The sequence below is a fragment of the Portunus trituberculatus genome, chromosome 14 (assembly GCF_017591435.1).
Source record: "Portunus trituberculatus isolate SZX2019 chromosome 14, ASM1759143v1, whole genome shotgun sequence".
NCBI classification, from domain to species: Eukaryota; Metazoa; Arthropoda; class Malacostraca; order Decapoda; family Portunidae; genus Portunus; species Portunus trituberculatus.
The window spans coordinates 13,031,684-13,050,168 of record NC_059268.1 but is presented as its reverse complement, the minus strand read 5'-3'; the positions used below and the strand labels follow the sequence as shown (position 1 = coordinate 13,050,168).

At 43.2% G+C, this 18,485-nt stretch overlaps 1 protein-coding gene across 11 annotated transcripts in view; it reads left to right on the top strand.

Moving 5' to 3' along the window:
- Window positions 1-18,485, top strand: part of LOC123503478 (hormone receptor 4-like) — a 205,992-nt gene that overhangs the window by 96,180 nt on the left and 91,327 nt on the right. The window contains exons 1-3 of one of the 11 annotated variants that reach the window (XM_045253275.1): window positions 3,596-3,681; window positions 5,150-5,426; window positions 14,145-14,181. The exons of 6 other annotated variants lie outside the window; for them this stretch is intronic. In XM_045253275.1, coding sequence (XP_045109210.1) covers window positions 14,154-14,181 — 28 coding nt within the window. In that variant the 5' untranslated portion in view covers window positions 3,596-3,681; window positions 5,150-5,426; window positions 14,145-14,153. Of the gene's footprint in view, window positions 1-3,595; window positions 3,682-3,745; window positions 3,762-5,030; window positions 5,427-14,144; window positions 14,182-18,485 lie in introns of those variants that run through there. 4 more of the 11 variants (XM_045253276.1, XM_045253277.1, XM_045253274.1 and 1 more) reach the window with 4 other exon arrangements.

The window sequence follows — 18,485 nt, the reverse complement described above, 5'->3', positions numbered from 1 at the left end:
ATGGAAGAACTGAAGAGACAAGAGAGAGAGTGAGAGAGAGAGAATAAACAGAAGACTTAATGTGAAAGATGAAGGAGATGCATACAACCATCAAGCTAACAGAACAGCAACAGGTAAAAGTCCAACCAGTGATTTCCAGAAGGTCCTTGGGGATGTGGATGTGTTGCGTGTGCCCTCATGATGCTCCCCTCGTTCCTGGCTGGACGCTAATCCCTACAGGGGGGGTGATGATTCCCTCGGGACATCAGAGCCTTTGATTCGGCGCCTGTATAGTGAGGCCCATTAGTCAGGGTGTGACGGGCGGCGGTCCAGGAGTGTTCAGCCTTGCCTCGCCCTTTGTTGTGCAGAAACCAGTGACCATCGAGTGCTCCTGGCCAGTGTGAGCGTAAACCTTCACCGGGAGATTGTCTGTTGTGCTCCCAGGCGTGTTTCTTCTCCTGGCCAGTTTTGCTTTCAGATTTTCTCAAGTTTTTCTGTTTTTCTACAACTCTCTCTTCCAACGGTGTGTTTTTGATGTGTTTTTTCATATTTTAAATGGTTTTCTTACTTTTTCCTATCTTTTTCCTGTTTTGTTTGTCTTTTTGTTACTCAGCCATGTATTTCATTGTTTCCTGTTTTTTTTCCTTTTGTCTCTTCATCTCTTTGCCTCTTTTTCTTTTTCCCTTCCCTCTCAGCGATGGTTTGTCTTTTTTTCTGGTTTTCTCCTCTTTCAGCGATGTATTTCTGCTTTTTCTAACTGTTTTCCCATTTTCTTTACTCTTTTCCTGGTGCTTTCTCTCTTCCAGCGATGCATTTCTCGTCAATTTTTCTCATACTGTTTTCCCTCGTCTCCAAAATAATTTCCCCTTTTCCAAGCTATTTTCCTCCTTTTATGGACTGATTTCCCTTTACTTGATCATTTTTCTGCTTTCCATCTCCCAACAATGTTTTTTTCCTATCTCTCCAATTGTATTTCTCTCCCAAAACTATTTCCCCCATCCCAATTGTTCTAGTCTTCCCCTCTCCTAGCTATGGACTCATACATCTCTTCTTTGTATACCTTTATGCTTCGTGTAAGTTTCCCCACTAACAATGTATTTCCCTTTACCATCTGCTTTCTCTCTCTCTCTCTCTCTCTCTCTCTCTCTCTCTCTCTAGACTAATTTGAGAATGGCTTATCGTGAGTCTAAAGGCGTTCAGATGCTTAGGTCATTCTTAACTGATGCTGATAAAAAAAAAGTTCGTGGGTTTATATGTGAACTTGTGTCCTTTGACTGTTTTCGAAGGCCACAAGAATGATTAGTCAGGCTATCCAGGTGTTTTTATCTAACTGAAAGACTTTTAGGTTTTGAAGAGGACTGTTTTCAAAGGCCATAGAGAAGATTAATCAGGTTTTTGTATTTTTTTTTTTTTTTCCTCCCTGCTCAAGCATTCTGGATTTTCACGACTTTCTAGGGTCAGATCAAAGATTAGTAAAGTTTTCTCTCATTCACAAGTCTTCTGATATTCTCTTTAGGTGGTTCTTTCAAAATGAGAGGAATTAAGACTAAAACAAAACACTAAGATAGGAAAGATGTGCCGTATATCAATCACTCAACTTGTACCACCGACTTTATTGAGCTATTTCCCCTCCACTTTCCTTCTTTCATGCATATAGCGATGAAAAACCCTGGGCGCGGTAATGGCGGTGGTAAGGTACTGCAATGTTGCCGTGGGAAGGATAGGAGGTGCTTGGCCCGCGCTGATTGCCTCCCTGTTGGCTCTCCTCTCCCTCTCTCCCAGCCCGCCTGACAACACACCGCGAGGCCAAAGAGAACATGTGTTTCCATAAACCGTGATAGTGTTTGTATTACAGGATGGTTGTAATACAGGTCGTCCTCGATGATAGGGGATAGATAGATAGATAGATAGATAGATAGATAGATAGATAAACTGATAAATGGTTCAGAGAGAAAAATGCGAGTATTACCTTGTCTAGTGTTTGAAGTGATTTAGTATTTTTCTATTGCTAATCCTTTGTGTGTGTGTGTGTGTGTGTGTGTGTGTGTGTGTGTGTGTGTGTGTGTGTGTGTGTGTGTGTGTGTAAGAATTCAGTATTCAACAAGTAATATCTAGACAAAGGGGCAACATTCCCGTATTCAAACAAACAACAACCACATGAATGACACACGGAAATGAAAACACTCGTAGGTGACTTTACAGTCCTTCGCTTATTCTACATTTCAGTTTGATATTTTTCGTCCCCCAACATAGCTCAAAAATAAAGCCTCTCCTCGACTCTCTCTGAACATTTCACCCATCCATTCATAAAACATTCCATCGATTTACTCGCGGAACTTTTTACCAATTCATTCCTAGAACCTTTTCACTCATTCACTTCCACAAATTTCAACTTATTCACTTCAAGAATTTCTACGCATTCATTCCTAAAACGTTTTCTCCATACGTACTTTTCACTCATTCATTCTTAGAACGTCACTCATTCACTTCCATAACTTTTAGCCATTAGGTGAAAAAAAGCTTTCACTCGTTCACTCATCTCCATCTCTATTCAGCATGTCAGGTAAAGGAGGTAATGAGAGAGAGAGAGAGAGAGAGAGAGAGAGAGAGAGAGTGACTGTGTGTGTGTGTGTGTGTGTGTGTGTGTGTGTGTGTGTGTGTGTGTGTGTGTGTGTGTGTGTGTGTGTGTTTATGTATGTGTATTCACAACAACATGAGGAGAAAACCTTGATCTCAGCAGCCTCAAAATCACTAAATTATCCATCGGTCACTGACCCCGCTGTCTATTTCTAGCCACAAGAGTATCATTCGCTACAGACTCCTTAGGAATGTTTGAAAACACCTCCCAACACTTGACAAGCTGGGTGGAACTGTAAAGCTCAATCATTAGTCTTAAAGTGGAGCTACTGTGCCGTGTAGGGACGTGTAGGTTTAGTCAGTAGGTGGTGAAGTAGCATCTAGTGGCGAAGAGGTGCGAGATGAGGCCAAGATACGAGTGTACACGAGATGCATACATAAAAGTCTGGTGTTCCTGTCACACCTGAGCAGGTGAGGGCATCGGAACACCTGCGTGGGGGCCTTATGTTATGTCTAGGACGAGGCACAGGCTCCCGGGGAAATGTAAAGCAGGCAAAGACATGTTGATGCTTTTAACGGAGCCTTGGATGAACGAGGTACACGACAAGCATTTTCAGAGGTTTTGTTTTAAGGTGAAATTAGCGAAGAGTGGGGAGAAAAATATGTGTACTCCTATTTGATGCGCCCCAAGATGACTAAGATACGTATAAAGACCGTCGCCGGCTTGAGGTAAGTCAGGAACACCGGCAAGTTTGTCGTGAAGCTTGTTATTGTTGGAACTTAGATGAGTCAAGAGTCCCAGGAGACAAGAAAGCAGAGAGGATGTCACGCCGAGGATGTTTCGCTGGGACCCGGAACACACACACACACACACACACACACACACACACACAGAGAGAGAGAGAGAGAGAGAGAGAGAGAGAGAGAGAAAGGGGAGGGAAGGGGGAGAGGAGGGTGACCGGGTGGCGGGTGTTCCCCTCGCGGCAGGTTGTGCTGGCAGGCTGGCTGTCCCGGGGAGGGGAGGAGGAGGGGCCACCGGTCGTTGCCCTCAGTAACTCAGTTTGTGTTTGGACGCCGAGGAGTTTGGGCACGCTACTCGCCCCTCTGACCTGCCATCAGAGGCGTGTGAGTGACGCTCGCTCCCGGTTGCCGTGTCGCTGCCGGGAACGTTATAGTTTTGTTCTTATTGTATTGCTTGCTTCCCTGTGAGTGTGCATTGCTGTGTGAAGGAAGGAAGGGACGAAGGGGACGTTATCTAAGTGCCTTGTGGTGATATAAGACCGATTGGAAGTTTGATAAGTTTTTTTAATCTTTGTTTTTTTTGAGAGTGATGTGTTGTTCTGATGTGTCGTGGTGAGTGTCATTCGTGTCAGTCCCCTTGTGGCAGGTGACAGTTGGTGCAGGAGGAGGAGGTGCAGCAAACACTGTCAGTAGTGCATGTCAACACCTCCAGGGCCTCGCGTCCGTCACTCCTGCCTCAAGAAGCTGTAGTGTCAGAACCTCACCGCTCTCCTGCGTGAATAGACTAGTGTAGCCTGTCCGCTGTCTTGGAGGTCACGAGCCTTTGACTCTTTGTTGTGGAAGGCAAGACAACATGCTGTTCGCTCCCCTCGACCCGCCCCGCCCCGCTCCATCCCGGCCACTCACCCCATCACTGACAGCACTATCCACGGCTAGGGATGTGCAAAGGATACTGCGAGCATTACCTTCCCATTAGTAGTTTAGTTTAGCTGTGTGTGTGTGTGTGTGTGATGAATGTGTGTGTGTGTGTGTGTGTGTGTGCGAGTGTGAGAAGTATACGCGCGCACGGACAATCCATGCGGCGAGGAGAGCTGCTGTGTGAGGACTGGTGGCTGGCTGGGATGGAGAAGAACGACACACGTCTGGCCGTCCTGTCTCTCCCTCAGGCCTACACTAGTCCTGCCTGCCTACGTTTCTGCCTGCCTGTCCTGCCCTCATACCACACTCATCACTCATCACTATGCTACCCTCATCACCCTCACTAGCAATAGCCAAGCCCCTCAGAGGTGATACACAATGATCGATGACAGAGTACGGCTTGATGAGATAACTTCTGACGGAGGGCGCGGTGTTGACAGGGAAGGCAAGGAAGGGAGGATCCTGTGTCCTGATGGCATGTGGAGACCGCGCTGCATGGGGTCAACAGTCGTGTGTGTATGTGTGTGTGTATGAGGGGGAAGGCGGAAGCTGGTGGTGGTGGTGATGGTTGGTACGGTACGAGAGTTTGGGCTCCGAGAGGGAAGCAGAAAGGGGAAATGTTCAGAGTGCCTCCCCTCTCTCTCTCTTTCTCCCTCTCTGTCTCTCTCTTGGGGGGCTTTGCATACATTCTTGAGGGTTACGCCAGTACAGTGCTAAGTGTAAGGGACGAGGGGAGTGTAGGGTGTGAGTGGCGGAGAGAGAGAGAGAGAGAGAGAGAGAGAGAGAGAGAGAGAGAGAGAGAGAGAGAGAACGAGGGGGAACTGTGCTGAGGAGAGGAGTTGAGAGCAGCGGTGAGGCAGTGAACATGCAAAGTCGAGTCATTCACACATCACGGGTTTAATTACCTCACATCGTCTTTCCCATAACGTTGCAGTGCTGTGAAAGTGAAGAGAAATGGTCATTGAATGTGTCAGTGAAGTGTGAAGCGAGAAGGAGATAATAGCAAGGCGTGAGAGGCCGAGAGGAGGCGAGAGCAACGACCTGAGTGTGTTCAGTGCATGTTAGTGACCCAGGAAGGCACAGCGAGAAGTGGACGTGTTACTCTTGCACATTGTCATTCCCCACGCCACCCGTCACCTGCCTCCTGTCTCTTGTCATTGCTCTGACGTCTTGTCGCTACCGGGGGTTCCTTACACCCGGTATCTCACGATGTAAGTACGTACTTGTGTGTGTGTGTGTGTGTGTGTGTGTGTGTGTGTGTGTGTGTGTGTGTGTGTGTGTGTGTGTGCGTGTATGTTGGTGTGTGTGTTTTTGGTGGTTGCATTTCTCGTACCTTGAATTATTTGATATTTCTTATTGATTTATAAATGTAGTTATGTGAGTTATTCCGTTTTTTATTGCATCCAAGTGTAGTCAAGAGAGAGAGAGAGAGAGAGAGAGAGAGAGAGAGAGAGAGAGAGAGAGAGTGTGTATGTTAAGTCGACACTCCCATGATACATTCCATTCTGTCATTCCTGTACACACACCTTACCCAGTGAAACATCTTCCTATCTACATTGAACCACTCCTTGTTTTTTCTATATTTAACATCTGCAAGCCACGCAAACCACCTCCACTTACACTCCTCCATCAAGTCACCCAATCTTTACTTAACCACCACATCACCTTTACCTCATCTGCCTTGAATATCCCCTCAGGTACGTTAATATAAATTGATTCCCACCTTTAACCTCACACCTAGACGTTTCTCATCTGAGCCACCTTCGTCTCGCAATACCTCGTTACTTTTTACACGTCGCTGACTCATAAAACCACTCAGAGCCATCTTCTAAAAATAACACTTCTGCGCCGCACCTTGACTAATGCAAAACGCTGTAATTGAAATGACACTGGTTTTCAAGAGTATTTTCACGATTTTAGTGATAGATTAACACGAATTATACATTATTAAAAGAAAAACGTCTGACAATCCTTCTAGTCACCTCTGCTACCTCTGAAAATAGTCATGGTAAGTGTGCAAACCGTTTCTGAATACGCAGCCATGTTCTGTTTTTTCCTCTTCCGGCGGATTAGAGGTACAAAGAGTGTCGTCCCCCGTGGCCGCGATCTTTTCTTAATGTAGATCTTGCTTGGAGGTATGAATCAATACGTGTCGCTGACCCCTGTCCTCGCTCTTGTGAAGGGTGACGCCCTCGTGTCTGTGCCGCCGCTACCACCAGGAGGGGAGGAGGAGGAGGAGGAGGAGGAGGAGGATGAAAAGGAAGAGTAATAGTATGCACACACACATACACACACACACACACACACACACACACACACACACACACACACACACACACACACACACAGGTAGATGCCAGTAAAATAGGTATGAAAATATTTGATAGATAGATTAATAGATGGATAGGTAGATAGAACCATAGAACCATAGCTAGTTTACTGCCCGCAAACTTGTCCCTAACTAAAAACATGTACGTCGCTGTGTCAAAACACCTCACTAAAAATAAATAGATGAATAAATAAATGAAAAATAATCAAAGTATACCAGAATGCAAATATGCTTGAGTGACGGTTACTTATCATATTATCTCAGGATCTGTCATGAGTGATGGGACGATAGATGTACGACTATCATCCCAGCACACACACACACACACACACACACACACACACACACACACACACACACACACACACACACACACACACACACACACACACATAGCAGGATCGTTGTGCCTGTGACCAGTTGACTCTGAGTTCGAATCTTCGGTTGTAGGATCTAAATGCCTTTGCTTTCTCATGTTGTCAATGAATCGTGGTGAAGGAGACGAAAAAGAAGAGGAAGAAAGAAGAAGAAGAAGGAAGAGGAGGAGGAGGAGGAGGAGGAAGAGGAAGAAAAAAAGAAAAAGAAAAAAATGAGAACAGAAGAAGAGGAAGAAGAATTTTATGATGGGTATTGTGAAAGGAGATGAGAAGGCGGAAGGACAAGTGAGGAAGAGTTGTTAGAAACGGAGAGAAGTGAATGAAGAAGGACAAGAAAGAGAAAGCAGATATTCACGAAGTCAGATTTGAGATTCCTACGTGTATAAGATTAGCCAGATTTATAGATAGGATAGGTAGATGTAAGTATATATATATATATATTTCATAGAGGGACTTTCACGTTTAGACCGTTGGGTTTTTACAGCTTTCCCTTTTTTTCTGTTATCACGTTTGAATATTCTTTATGGTCATTATTTGCACGTAACTAAAATTTTATATTGATTTTTAGAGATACACAACAGGAACTTCTAATGCACTGGTTAAAAACAAGCGGATAGATAAAATAAGTGAAGGTCGCCTAGATGCGTGTTGGTGTATATATTTGCAAATGCTGTTTGTTTATTACTACGTAGCCTTTTGTGTATCACCTTAAGTTAATATATTAGCGATTGTAGTACAGTGTGTTGCTTTTGTAGCACCGAATGTCAAAGACAGGAACACACACACACACACACACACACACACACACACACACACACACACACACACACACACACACACACACACACACACACACACACACACACACATAGAGCAGCAATAAACAGCCGCAGGAGACATTAATTTATCTTGCAGTAGGAGGGAGAAAAGTCAAACAATGCCAGCGGGAAACAACACGATGGCTGCCAACAGTGCGGTGGCAGCGCAATACAGCCACTCCCGGAAACAGCTGTGCGTTGCCGTGACTCACAGTACCTCCACCTGCCGTACTCATGTGGACTCAACGCCACGCATCCGCCTCCACAAGCCACCTTCCACGTCCACCAACGTACAACACTCTCCCACTCCCCCACTACTCCCTAGCCTCACCAATCATCTGTCACCTGCCTCTCTGCTCCACGCCACACCACCTTACCTTCCACCCAACTGTCCTGCCATTACACATCTCTCCACTATTTCCTGTCTCCACCTCTCCTCCATCACTTAGCCTTCACCAGCCACTGTTCCTCCACACTATCCTTACCTATTTGCCTCTCCTGCCGCCTCCCTAGTGCCGGAAGTATCACCATAACCACCACTTATATAGACAGGAGGAAGATAAGGAGTGAAGTAGAATGCTTGTCACGTACTACATATAAATATAGACTAAAACATTTATTTATTTGCGAGAGAATGGTTAATGATGCAGCAAATAAAGTGAAGAATTTGCTGATCTATTACTCTTGCTTCTAAAAATAGTTATAGATAGTTGTTTGAAGTGAAGGAAGCAAAAAGGACAACTAGAAAAGAACAAAGGATTAGGTGAGGGGAGCAAATCGAGAGACACGTGACAGCTTGGCGTAGGAAGAGAATATAAATAACACAATATATCAGCTACAAAATAGAAGAGCATCCGATCCACACCACTCTTGCTTCTAAAAAGTTATGAATAGTTGTTTGAAGTGAAGAAGGGAGAAAATCGAAAGACATGAGACAGCTACGCCTAAAAAAGAGAATATAAACAACAAAAATGATCAACGACAAAATACAAAACTATCTAATCCACACCATTGATTCATAAGGCCAGGAATTTAGCACCATCTCATCCACCATTACATCCACTACCATACTGTTCCTCTCCCTCACTGCCATCACAAACGATCCAGCTCCAGTATTCTTCCTCCTTCTCATCCACTCCCCTCCACCAGTGCAAAGTTACTCATCCATCCAGCTACATATCATATTTTTCCTCCCCCTCATTCGAATCTACAGTCATTAGTTTGCTCCCCTCTTCTTCACTCTCCTCCCATTTACTCCCTTTCTGCATCTCTTACTCCTCTTCATTCAGATCTCTCAGTCCCTCTTGTCTTTACTCTTCCCTTTTACTTCTCCTTTCTTTCCCCTCTATTTCTTCTCCCCCTTCCGTCTGTTGTTCTCGTGTTTCTCCCTGTTGCTCCTCCTCCTCCTCCTCAATTGTCAATAGGCCTCTCCTTTATAATCCCAGTTCCTTACGCGTTCATTCACCCCTCCTTAATCTTTCTCTCTCTCTCTCTCTCTCTCTCTCTCTCTCTCTCTCTCTCTCTCTCTCTCTCTCTCTCTCTCTCTCTCTCTCTCTCTCTCTCTCTCTCTCTGGTCCGTAATTGTGTCCGTCTTTGTCCCAACGCGTCCTTCTCCTTTACATGTGTTGTTTGTTTGTTTATCATTGCTCTTGGTTCACTTACATGGTCAACAGGGTCTCTCTCTCTCTCTCTCTCTCTCTCTCTCTCTCTGGTATTCTCGATTCTTTTTACGTAATTTCCTCCAGTCTTGTCTTTTCTCTTCATCTCTCTCTCTCTCTCTCTCTCTCTCTCTCTCTCTCTCTCTCTCTCTCTCTCTCTCTCTCTCTCTCTCTCCCATTCTTTCTCCCTCTTTTCCTTCTTCTCTCCCTACAACCCCTTCCTCCGGTTTCCTCACACAAAAGAACCCTCAAATAACCCTCCTCCTCCTCCTCCTCCTCCTCCTCCTCCTCCTCCTCCTCCTCCTCCTCCTCCTCCTCCTCTTCGGCCTTGGACTTGAGATCAATGGCTCGATTTTACTATTCTTGTGTGTGTGTGTGTGTGTGTGTGTGTGTGTGTGTGTGGTGGGTGGGTGTGTGTCGACTCATAGAAGTGATAGTAGAGTTCGTGTGGGACGTCATGAGGTTAGTTGTGGGAAGTCCCGTGTGTGTGTGTGTGTGTGTGTGTGTGTGTGTGTTAGAGGGTGTGGTCGCCGCTGTATGGGTGTAGTGAGCTATTGGTGTGTGCGTGTGTGTGTGAGAGTGTGTGTGCGTACATGTGTGTGCGTGTGTGAGAGAGCTTGCCACGCGTTCTCTCATTGGTGTGTGAGATGACGAAGGGTGTGGCGTGTGTTGCGTTGCGTTGCCTGAGTGCGTGAGTGAGTATGTGTGTATTTCGGGGGATATGCAGTGAAGTGGTGTGTGGCTGGGTAGTGAGTAGTGTGTCATGGTGTGTGCAAGTGTGGGGCGGGTGTGTTGCAGTGTATCCAAGCGTTCACCTGAGCTACACTTCTTCAGTACATTTTGCGTCGCTTTGCTAGGTGTGCGATGAAGTGAACCTCCCATGTAACAGAATAGCGCGGTGTAATCTAGGACAACCTCTCCATAGTGCCTTGGCAGCGTGGCATGATCTATACAGCGATGGCGGACCTTGCTGGGGAGTCCCGTCGTGTGTTACTTTGACTCAGAACCGCCCGCTCTTTCAGTCTTTCGGCGTTCAGTCACTTTTACTTTGGAGAGGCTGAAGAGTAAGATATTGTTTTTTTTTATGCTATTTGTCATTGCTTAAAACGAGGATGGAAAGAAAAACGTCTATGAGAATTTGACTTTTTTTGTGAGTGTATTAGAAGTTGTTTGTTTTAGTGTTTATAATAATGCAAGTGATTTTTAGTGAGTAAAGACATTATTCAGAAGTTGGTCAGTTACATACCGAAAAATAAACAAGTCTAATCATCTTTGTAGTTTTTGGAAATCATATTAATGGGAACACAAAAGACCTCAGAATATGGGGACGAATCACAGTCTCTTGCAATACGCCAGAAGTTAAATAAGTTGTTGTTCTCACTTCCATTATGTATTGTAGCTCTCATTAATCTTAGTCCTCTGATATGCTGAACGTCTTAGAGAAGTTGATAATTGGTAGACTCGTAAAAGAGCACAGAACTTCAGAGCAAATAAGGAATACAATAAAGTGAGAGAGATTTGATGCTTGCGTTTTTGTTGGGGTTGTGACTGTGCCTGCCCCTCTCGTGACCCTCAGCGCTGGTGCGAAGGGATGTGGTTCGCTGCTAGAGAGGCGTTGCAAGCTGGTCTGATTCTTTGTGCGTGAGATAAACCATGGATTGAGAAGGTACACAGACAATTGGTACGCGACACTTCTTTATCTCCTCTTACATCGCTTGCATCTCTTCTTTCTTCTCCTTCTCCTCCTCCTCCTTCTCTTTCTCCTTCATCTTCTCCTTCTCCTCCTCCTCCTCTTCCTCCTCCTCTTCCTCCTCCTCTTCCTCCTCCTCTTCCTCCTCCTCCTCTTCCTTGCCCTCACTGCTTGTTTGATATTATCATACCCCAAAAAAGCCTCTTAATGACCAACACTCCTGCTGCTGTTTGTTTTGTCCTTTTATCTCCTTTTGTCTTCCCCTCCTTCTCCTTATCCCGTGAATTGCCACACTTCCGTACCCTAACAGCGTCCTCCAAAAATGCCTTGGGGCCACGGTGGTCAGCGGCCGCCGGACCACGAAGTACTTCATACTGGCGAGGAGGGGATACTGAAATACTATAGGAATTAAATGCTTCTGCTTCATCCAGTGATTTCTTGCGTCTAACTCTACTGACGTGTCTTGTTCATAGATGCAGAAAAAAGGTAGTAAAGGCCGAGCTTAGTTGTAAAGGGATGGATGTTGTGTTACTTGAGTGTGCGTAATGGAAAGTTTAGGTGGTGTTTTTTATTTGTGTATTTATCTTTTGCTATTTTTTTTTTTTATAACGATGGTGTAAGGACGGCAGGGTAGAGGTGAATAGAGGAAGTGTGTGTGTGTGTGTGTGTTTGTGTGTGTGTGTGTGTGTGTGTGTGTGTGTGTGTGTGTGTGTGTGTGTGTGTGTGTGTGTGTGTGTGTGTGTGTGTGTGTGTAATTCAAGTAAATAACATTTATTGCTATAGAAACATACGCATGAATACAAAATATTATGCATATAAAAATTGTTAGCAAAATGTTTGCCGAGCCGAAGCTCCTTGACAAACATAGTTTTAATTTATGTTTCAGCATGCCGAGTACTTACACATAACCAAAATCACGTGTATACCAATAGTATTGCATATGTGAAAGATAATAAACTATTGTGCTTTAAGTGATGTGTGTGTGCATGTGAGTAAATACACCATTTACTCACTCATTACAAAGTTTTCCACATTTCTTTCCATTCATCAGACCCGCCACTTATTCTCTCTTTCACCCACAAGCTCAGAACTCAATGGGATAATATCACTTTTTCTCACCCCTCCTCGTCGCACGCTTCTGTACCTTTTCATAAGAGGGCAGGGAACCCAGCAGGGTACATTGAGAGACTGAAGGTAACCGGGGAGACTGTTATGCAAGTGGAGCTGGAAGAAGGAAAGAAAAAAAAAGTGTTGAAGCGATTAAATGGCCTTGATATTTTCTTGGTGTTAATTGCTCTTTTGGTGCTACGAACTACTGGTTGTTGACGCGTGAAGGAGACCGACTTTGAAATTTAAAAATACAAAAAGGTAAAAATGAGCGTTAATTTGTCGCTCCTCTCTCCCTTCCTCGTGTCATTCAAAATAAGTAAGTAAAACAAAAATATTGTAACCGTTGATGAGAAAAAGATTTACAGAGCTGAGCCTGATGAAGTCCTGAAAATTCATCGATTCTCTACTACTACTACTACTACTACTACTACTACTACCATTACTACTACTACTACCATTACTACCACTACTACTACCATCACTACCACTACTACTACCATTACTACCACTACTACTACCATTACTACCACTACTACTACTACTACTACTACTACTACTACTACTACTACTACTACTACTACTACTACTACTATTACGAGAGAGAGAGAGAGAGAGGGGATGACTTTGAAACTTGCGTGGGTGAGGTTGGGTGGGCGAGGAAAAGGAAGGTGAGATGTGTTGCATAAGAAGGCAGCTGACCCTGAAGCTGGACACGCCGGATTTTGAAAGTGATGTCGCTAAGGAGGAGGAGGAAGAGGAGGAGGAGGAGGAGGAGGAGGAGGAGGAGGAGGAGGAGGAGGAGGAGGAGGAGGAGGAGAAGAAAAAGAAGAGAAATGGTTAGGAAAAATATACAAAGGGAGAGAAGGTGGAGATGTAATGAAAGTTAACACACACACACACACACACACACACACACACACACACACACACACACACACACACACACACACACACACACACACAACAAGCACACTGAAACAAACCAAGGGAAAAAAGTTCAAACACAAAAGAAAAATTAAAAAAGGAAAACCAACAAGTCTCAAAAAAACTCTACTAAACCGAAACACACACACACACACACACACACACACACACACACACACACACACACACTGGACAAGCCAAGGTATAATTATTTCAACGTCCAATAAGTACCTTGGCGTTGTATTCATGCGTTAGCCAATCAGATGAGCTCCCTGCACCTGGACAGCGGTGATTGGCTGGAAGTACTGGCGCCAGGGGAAGGGGAGCGATGGGGGAGTAATGGGAAGCGATAACGGATGGGAAGGGAGGGGAAGAGAAGCCGGAGGGAAAGAAGAAAGAGTACTTCAGAAAAACCGCCATTACGTACTTGATACATTTTCTAATTCGTTTTTTTTTTTCTGTTTCTTTTCTTTTATTTGTGTTTGTGAGTGTGACGTAGATTTGCTAATTAAATCTTCCTCTTATATTTCTTGCCAGGTTCATCTATTTTTCATTTTGACGGCCTTTGAGTAATACTAAATGACTTTTTTTCATTTTTCATTTGTGTTTATTCTTTCTCTCTCTTCCGTACACGAGTAGAAAAGAATTAATGCAGTTATCTATGTTTTAAGAGAAAATACAACACAAAAGAGCAAGGAATAGCTAGGAATGACTAAACAAACACGAAGGAAACAAGCAAGTAAAGAGGAATAATATGATAAATTGTACACGTGGATGAATCTTTATACAGAGTGATACTTGACTAGAATAGACAGAGTAATCGTGTTATTAATGCTGCGTCAAAGGAGTGTACAAGAAAATTTGACATATTTATGGAAGATAGATGATAGATGGAAATAGACAGACATAATACAGGACTGACACGTGTAGCTCTGATGGTTTTTTGCAGCTTCCCTTACTTTATTTTTTCCTTACTCTACGTTTTAATTAATGTACTTACCTGTATTTTTTCGTTTGTTCCAGGTGAGTGAGATGGTGATCTGCCGGGCTACAAGTTCAGGTGCGTTGACTTTACTCTGACCTTAACCTAAGCTTGATTTGACCTTACATTGACCTCCCTTCCTCTGGTTTGTCGTTGAGTGTACCGTGTGTGTGTGTGTGTGTGTGTGTGTGTGTGTGTGTGTGTGTGTGTGTGTGTGTGTGTTGTGTGTGTATTTTTATTATCAGTAGTAGTAGTAGTAGCAGTAGTAGTAGAAGTAGTAGCAGTAGTAATAGTAATAATAGTAGTAGTAGTTGTTGTTACTTTTATTATTATTATTGTTATTATTATTATTATTATTATTATTATTATTATTATTATTATTATTATTATTATTATTATTATTAACAACAACAACAACAACAACAACAACTACCACTGCACTGCTACTACTACTACTACTACTACTACTACTACTGCTACTACTACTACTGACTACTACTGCACACACACACACACACACACACACACACACACACACACACACACACACACACACACACACACACACACGACAATGTGTGTGTGTGTGTGTGTGTGTGTGTGTGTGTGTATTTTATTCAGTAGTAGTAGTAGTAGCAGTAGTAGTAGAAGTAGTAGCAGTAGTAATAGTAATAATAGTAGTAGTTGTTGTTGTTACTTTTATTATTATTATTGTTATTATTATTATTATTATTATTATTATTATTATTATTATTATTATTATTATTATTAACAACATCAACAACAACAACAACAACTACTACTACCACTGCTACTACTGCTACTACTACTACTACTACTACTACTACTACTACTACTACTACTACTACTACTACTACTACCACCACCACCACAATTACTACCACACCACGGGCAACATTATGAAAACTACTAGTAATAATAATCACAGCTTAAATGATAGTAAGAATAACATTACCAACAACCGATGAAACATTTCCTGACTAAACGTAGACTCAACTAAAACGTTTCCTTTCTTAATCTTGTGTACCTAAAAAAATAACACCTATCAAAATACTAAACTGAATATAAGTAAGAAATAACGTGAAAAAGAAATTCATTTTGCAAGTTGGAGTAACACCGAACGCTTCCGTCCATCTTGTTTGAGAGGCAGGAAGTGTTCACGGGAGGTGGAGTAGGAGGAAGAGGCAAGGGGAGTATGGGGAGAGCGGAGCAGTGCGTGAGGGGTGAGTCAGTTAGTCAGACCACTCCCGGGAACTCCAACTACTGCCAATACTACTCCCACACTATTCCAGTACTTCTCGACACGTCATCAGCTTTCAGTTCTTGTCTGAAAAATAAAGGCTGAAGGTTTGAATAAGTTATAATGCCGTCCGGAAGCTTTTTGTCTTTGTTCACCTTGTTCGCGGCCATTTCAGTTTTTGTTCATACTCTCTCTCTCTCTCTCTCTCTCTCTCTCTCTCTCTCTCTCTCTCTCTCTCTCTCTCTCTCTCTCTTTAAAACTCCACTAAAATCCACATTTCTAAATAAAACCTCAACTAATGAAATATTATCGGGGGCTACCGTAGACTTTCCCAGCGAGACACAACCCTTACCTTTCCTAACATGAAGAGCACTAGCACCTTCATCGCCTCGCATCTGCTCCTTACACGTGCACTTCCTTAACGCAGTCGGGATAGGCAAGCTCCGCCCCTCCAATACACACGGCCAGCCTGTCACAAGCGTTCTCCCCACAAACAGTCACCAATCGCGCGCTAGATGGGTCTCAGAAGGGCGGGGTTAGCAGGTGTACATACTGAGATACCTTGGTTTTAGATACGTTTTTTTTCGGAGGAGGGATTCGAAAGTTTTAGGGTTGACTTAGCTTTTTTAGTCTTGGTGTTTTGTTTGTATTGCATCTTTGAGTTTCCAGCTTCAAATGTATGTTAAGAAGAGGTGGTGCTTATGTTTACTGGTTTGATTGTGTTTATTCATCTTGTCGTTTATAGATTTGAAAGTGTGATAGATGTAATTGATCTATGTTCGTGTTGCTATTTACCGACACAGAGAGATGATTTTTTTTCTCTTCATTCTTTTCTTGTAGCGTAACAGAAGTAACTTTGTATATAATGACATGTAGAGTTTCCTAGAACTTTATCACACCTGGAAAAAAGAGAAAGTTGAAAGGCAGAGGCTGTTGATAATTTCTTTACCGAAGCGCAGTACATGTGCTCACAGCAATTACACGTTTAGTTAGTTACTGTGAGAATTTCCCGCCTTGAACACTCCAAGAACGACTGTTATTTCTTTGTAGAAGTGCAATATCATTACCTAATTATATATTGACACACTGAGAGATTGCCAGACGTGTATTGCTCTTAGGAGGTTATATATCCGTAATTATGCAGAAATATACACTAAGAGTGTGCTTCATTTGCATTACTCCTTCATATTAGAAATCATATATAAGATATTAACAATTTGCCAGACTTCCACTCTTGTTAAGAGGTAAAAAGAGTACCGAAATTGAATTGTTATGATATCGAAACAGTGTAACATATACAATTACACTAAATTGCCTGTCTTACACTAATCAAAAACCAAAAAGTGCGGAACTCATCATTCCTTAGTCAGTGAGTCGTCAGACGCCGCGGGTCACGTGACGGCCACACGTTCTTACTTGGAAAGGTCGTATTTTTAGATCCTGGAAGAGGCGTGAACCTTCCCGTGGCTCGCGGTGGGTGACACGTGATGGTGAAGCCTGCCAGGTGTCGCCCGAGACAGCACGAGGCCTGGTGCCGCTGCTGGCTTTCCATTGCCAGGCTCCTGACGCAGGTACCCGTGTATCGCATCGCTCATTGCTACCTTATCCAGAAGAAAATCAGATTGTGGAGAAGATATTTGCATAGGGAAATATAGAAAAAAAGGAAGCAAACATTATACAAATTTAGTAAGAAAATTAAAAGGAGGAAAGAGAAACATCAAGAGAGCATTGCCGCAAAAGGCATCTTCTAGACACCAATCTGAACACGAGCTCTTTGTAATGTAATCCAAGTAACTTTTGTTATTTGTTCTCGATATGATTTTGTTCAGTGTAATGGTATAATTAGATCTATTTATGAATCAATCTATGGAAAAACTTACATCATAACGATTTTGATGACAATTTTACATTTTACATTACACTGACAAACATTCGTGACTATGTCTTCTGTAAGCCGCAGATTTTTTCGGAAACTGAAACATGTATACTATTTTGCTACACCTGAGTGATGCGGCGAGCACCTGGCAGTCCTGAACGCCTCCGCCAACTCGAATCAACTTCACAATGAAAACCGTACCTTTGCTGCCACTCATATGATCACTCTACATCGTACACTCCACACACTGGCTTTCCGTCACTAGATATCATGCTTACAAATATTGGATCTGGTGTCCCGCTAACCTAAACATTCCCTGACATTCCCCTCATTTCTGTTCCCCTGTGTTAAGTCTACTACGTGCGCGACCATCTAAACATTTGATCAAGTATAAACAAAGCTGCTGTTCATATGATCTTTCCCTTTCTTTAATCAATCGACCTGCTACCTACTGCATACCTGCCTACACATCTGCCACACTCTCTCTCTCTACTTTTCCTTTTCCCTTATAAAAGTTAAACCCAACATCTTCACTCCCCCTTTCCTTTTATTGGCAAAGTTTAGAATAGTTTGTCTTTATTTTTATCAGACTTTATCTCTCTCTCTCTCTCTCTCTCTCTCTCTCTCTCTCTCTCTCTCTCTCTCTCTCTCTCTCTCTCTCTCTCTCTCTATCAGAAGGTGTGTGCTTAGTGACCTCAAGAACTGCACTAAGCTGACTTCGCTGTTTTGTAATCATTGACTTCCTTATGGAGGAACGTGATGTGGGTTTATTTCTTTACATTTCTGTCTTTTTTTTTTCTCTCTCTTGTATATCTGCTTCTCACTTCCTTGCCTTGTGTATTAGTGTATAGATAAGCAGTAGTGTTGTTTGTGAGTCAGATTAACAGGTGTGTGTACGAAACTATCATCTCAATCATCAAGGAAAGAATAATAATAATTCCTTCAATAACGCTGAGAAGGAAAACAAAAGAAAAAATAGACGAAATATAACTTAGTCACTTGAAAATCCGTGAACGCACATACACATATACAGATAACTGAAACATTACTAGTGTGTGTGTGTGTGTGTGTCTGTGTGTGTCCCTGGAGAGTGCAAGGCGGGGCGAATTAGTTAGCCAGTGTGTGTGTGAGTGTGTAGGCGAGAAGGGAAGGGGAGGGGCGGAGAGCGGAAGGAGGGAGGGAGGTGAGGAAGGGAGAAAGGGAGGGGAGGGAGACGTGCGGTGTTACTCACTCACCTCACCTTGT